The sequence below is a fragment of the Gymnoscopelus microlampas genome (genome assembly GCF_963454915.1).
Source record: "Gymnoscopelus microlampas genome assembly, chromosome: 15".
Lineage (NCBI taxonomy): Eukaryota > Metazoa > Chordata > Actinopteri > Myctophiformes > Myctophidae > Gymnoscopelus > Gymnoscopelus microlampas.
The window spans coordinates 19970391-19974828 of NC_139952.1; the positions used below are offsets into that span (position 1 = coordinate 19970391).

Sequence of the window (4438 nt, forward strand, 5' to 3'; positions counted from 1 at the left end):
AGAATCAGTACTCACGTACGGTATGACGTGTGCTCTGGCGTTGTCTCTGTAATTCCTTCCTTTCTCTCAGTCTGTCTCAATATCTTCATCTAGTGTGTGTGGTTATTTAGACCCATGTACAAAGTTAGTCAGTTTTCACTCTGGTGGTGCGAAATCAAACATGAAACTTAAAATCAATTCTAAATACAACCGGAAGCCAATGAAGGGTTGCCAGGACAGGGGTGATATAATATAATCTACACACAGCATGCCCTCTCAAATTTGTGATTAACTGTCACTTAAATGGAAAAGGACTAAGTATACCTCAAGTTTAAATTTGTGTTTAATTTTCTGGAAATTTTCTCCGGAGATATATGAAGGACTGTCTGTGCAATTCAGAGTGCAGTGCCATTCAAATGAATGCCACAATGCTCAGATATAATCCAGACCCTGTTAAACCTCCATAAACTTCGACTTAGAAGGCAGCTACCGGTATTTATTTATAAAACCACTTAAATAAACGACTTATTTCTCATTCGGCACAATTTGTCATAGAGAGATTCAAAGCACAGCCACTGACTCATGTCTATGCTGCATAGTACTCAGGTTTACTGCTATTTTTGGCTGATTATGAACAAGGATCAGTTACATGGCATTTGAGGAAATCACAGAACATGTACAAGTTGTCTGTCTCTGTACTGGAGTCCCTGCAAGTCACAATATAGTTCATGTGGTTATTGAAAGTACATAATAAATACTACCAAGCATTGCACAGATATGAGACTGTGAATGGCTTATTATGTGGTTGTCCTCTTCCCACTGCATGGATGCAGGAATGTAATCATGGTGAAAGAAACAAGATCAGTGTGTGTGTGTGTGTGTGTGTGTGTGTGTGTGTGTGTGTGTGTGTGTGTGTGTGTGTGTGTGTGTGTGTGTGTGTGCGTGCGTGCGTGCGTGCGTGCGTGCGTGCGTACGCGCGCGTGCATATGTACATAGTGAAAATTCATTGTTGTATACAAGAAAGTACAGTGTAGAGTTTATGCAGTCTGTATATAGTACCTACACACACACACACACACACACACACACACACACTATAATTATATTTAAATTATTACATTATATTACATCACCTTCTCTCATTTTGTACGATGGTTTTGCGCAATAACCATGTACAAAATAATCCGACCATGATCTCATAATGAGATGTGAGAGTGTGTGTAATGTATACCAACATATGCATGCATCAACAAATTAATCAGGCATTTTGTAATACAAGTTATGCTTGGCAGAATGTGATAATACTAAAAGTATGTTTTGCTGAATATTTACCATTACTTTAGTGTTACTACCACAAAGTACAAAATTACTAATTAAATCCCTAATGCCTGATTTATAGCCTACGTGGTTGTGTGCCGTGTTGCTCACCAAAAATAGCAGATCTAAAAGCTCACAAAATGTTTTTCTGTGTGCAACATGGTGTGCAACTACTATAAATCACCCTTTAACCACTGGCCCTGTTGCACGTCCTGCATGCTGGTAACAGGATACATTGCTTCTTGATACTAATTTTCAACATTGAGGCATGGAGAGAAAATATAATATAGGCTAGTTCCTCAAACAACAATATAACCTCTATCTCAACAATAAACACTTGCAATCTTACCTGTGTCCCAGTTTCACCACCTGTCCAGCATCTTTGTAACACCTTAACCCACAGATAAAAAAAAGTTGTTTTATAGCAGTTATGACTCAGAGAACATGTTTGAATTTCTCATGAAACAATAATTTGTTTATCACAGTGAGCTAGAGTATTTTGAGTATTTGTAAGACATCCTTGTGTCCATTTTCTTTTTCGCATTTTGTTCAAAGTGAAACTAGGACACTTCTGCACAAACATGACCAATGGGCTTCCACTTCAACTTGGGGTACAAGAAGAAAATGTGCGCTTTACACTGCAATGCCCGGGTTATTGCGTGGGTAAAATAGGTTCTCTCCCTCCCTCTCTCCCTCTCCCTCTCTCCCCCTCTCACTCTCCCCTCTCTCACTCCCCATCCCTCTCTGTCTCTCTGTATCGCTCTCTGAACACACTCTGATGAACCAAACCTCCCATCCCTCTCTCTGTCCCTCCCTCTCTCCCAAGCCCTTTCTTCCTCACTGTCTCTGTCATCGGGGATGTCCAGATATAGGCATGTGACGTCATTCACAACTGAAACTGCTGACAATGGACACAGGATACTGATTTACACTGACGACGGGCATGTCCATATTTGGGTATAATTTGCCCGAATTGCGTAAGGCAGTTTTCGCTGACGTCAACCGTTGCCTAGCAACGCCAATTTGCGGTCAGACATGTCCATTTGAGCACGATCTGGCCACCATACCGCACAGACACACACCCGCCACATCCATCTACGTGACTTGACATAGACAGATTTGTATTTATTATCTGTTAGTTTTCAGACGACTGCACATCATTAAAGGGTGGTGTGATCAAGCTGTGATTGGTGATGTGTCAAGAAATAAGATCTGTAAACAGAGAAATTAACAGATTCTAAACTTATGTGTCCAAATAACTGTTGTCTGCTGCAGAAGACATGAACACGTGGAGTCTCATATCCATTTGTCTTATGCTTAGTCTCACCGTAAGATGGGGGGTTTCATTGAATTCTTATTCAGGTGCAGGCAATCCACCCAAATTCGGTGACTATGAAGCTCAGAGACACTGGCAAGAAGTGGCCTACAATCTCCCCGTTCAGGAGTGGTACTTCAACACCACTGACAACGACTTGAACTACTGGGGCCTCGACTACCCTCCTTTGTCCGCCTATCACAGCCTGCTCTGTGCTCATATAGCCAAGATAATTAACCCTGAATGGGTAGAGCTGCACACATCAAGAGGATATGAAAGCCCAGCACACAAGGTGTTCATGAGAGCCACAGTCCTACTTGCAGATCTGTTGATTTACATCCCTGCGGTTGTTATATACTGCTTTTATCTATGTGATGGATCCTCCAAGAAGAGGGTTTGCACTCTCCTCTGTTTCCTGCTCTACCCTGGTCTAATTCTCATTGACTATGGGCATTTCCAGTACAATGGAGTGAGCCTAGGCTTGGCCATGTGGGGGGTGCTTGGTCTGGGTCTAGGATGGGACGTGCTGGGATCCCTTGCATTCTCCCTGGCTATCAACTATAAACAGATGGAGCTCTACCATGCTCTGCCCTTCTTCTGCTACCTACTGGGAAAGTGTGTGAAAAAGGGCCTTACAGGACCAGGGTTGTTCCTGCTGGTGAGGATCACTGTGACAGTGTTGGTGACTTTTGGCCTCTGCTGGCTGCCCTTCCTGTCTGACCCTGGCCAGGCCTTGCAGGTTGTCCGGAGGATCTTTCCCGTGCAGCGAGGGCTGTTTGAGGATAAAGTGGCCAACACATGGTGCAGCTTGAACGTCCTGATGAAGATCAGAACCATCCTGTCCACTGATACCCAGCTCTACCTCAGTATTGCCACCACTCTCCTGGCAGCGTTACCTTCCTCTATTAAGCTTTTGACAAAGCCCACATTCTGGCAGTTCAAACTGGCCTTGGTCAACTCTTCCCTGGCTTTCTTCCTCTTCTCCTACCACGTCCATGAGAAATCCATCCTGCAGCCTGCCCTGTCTGTTTGCCTCCTCTTGAATGACCTGCCCTTAATGGCTATTTGGTTCCTGCAGGCCTCTACATTCAGCATGCTGCCTCTGCTTCTGAGGGATGGTCTGCTGGTTCCGTACATAGTGACCTCATTGGCCTTTCTCATGTTCAGCACCTACCTGCTGTCTGCCCTGCAGCGCTGCTCTGAAGACGAACTGAGACTAGGGGCTTGCTACAAGCTGCTGTTCTTCCTACCCAGACTTGATATGGCCTTCATTGTCAGATGGACGTTCTACATCAGCATCGGTGCCATGGCTGCTCTGAGCTTTGCCAGTGCGGCTCTAGCCCCTCCAACCAAGCTGCCCGATTTGTTTCCTGTCCTGGTGTGTGGTTTCTCTTTCCTAAACTTCCTTGGAGCTCTCCTGTACTTCAACATTGTCCAGTTCAGTGGGCTACCCAGCAGAAAAACACAGAAGAAGGCTAACTAACATGAGTGGATGTATTCTATATCATGTAATATTTCTTCATGTCACTATGCAGGTGCGGACGCTTCAGAAACGTCCGGCAAACAGGGGCTGTGTGTCCACAGAAAGTGTTTTTTTGAGCTGCCATCGCTACTTAAGTACTTGGCACTCTTGGTTATGTAATAAAGCACTGTGACAAGCAGTGGGACTCTGCGCCTTGCGCTGAAAAGTTGAGAATATTGTGAGTGTCTAAAAAACATAGGAAAATGTGATGTGTGTTGAATTGCACCCTGAATTGTTAAAAGTGGTCAAAACGAATACGACAAAATATGACATTAAAGTTGTGTTGTCATGGGTTGGCCTAGTGG

The 4438-nt window shown here is 44.1% G+C and overlaps 1 protein-coding gene across 1 annotated transcript; it reads left to right on the top strand.

Annotated features, from left to right (window-relative positions):
• Nucleotides 1-2576: 2576 nt before the first annotated feature.
• LOC311062061 (dolichyl pyrophosphate Man9GlcNAc2 alpha-1,3-glucosyltransferase-like) lies at nucleotides 2577-4094 on the top strand (the record flags this gene model as incomplete). The annotated part of the gene is made up of 1 exon (XM_084080828.1): nucleotides 2577-4094. One exon carries the CDS (start codon nucleotides 2577-2579, stop codon nucleotides 4092-4094), a length of 1518 nt encoding a protein of 505 aa, XP_083936954.1.
• Between the last annotated feature and the right edge of the window lie 344 nt (nucleotides 4095-4438).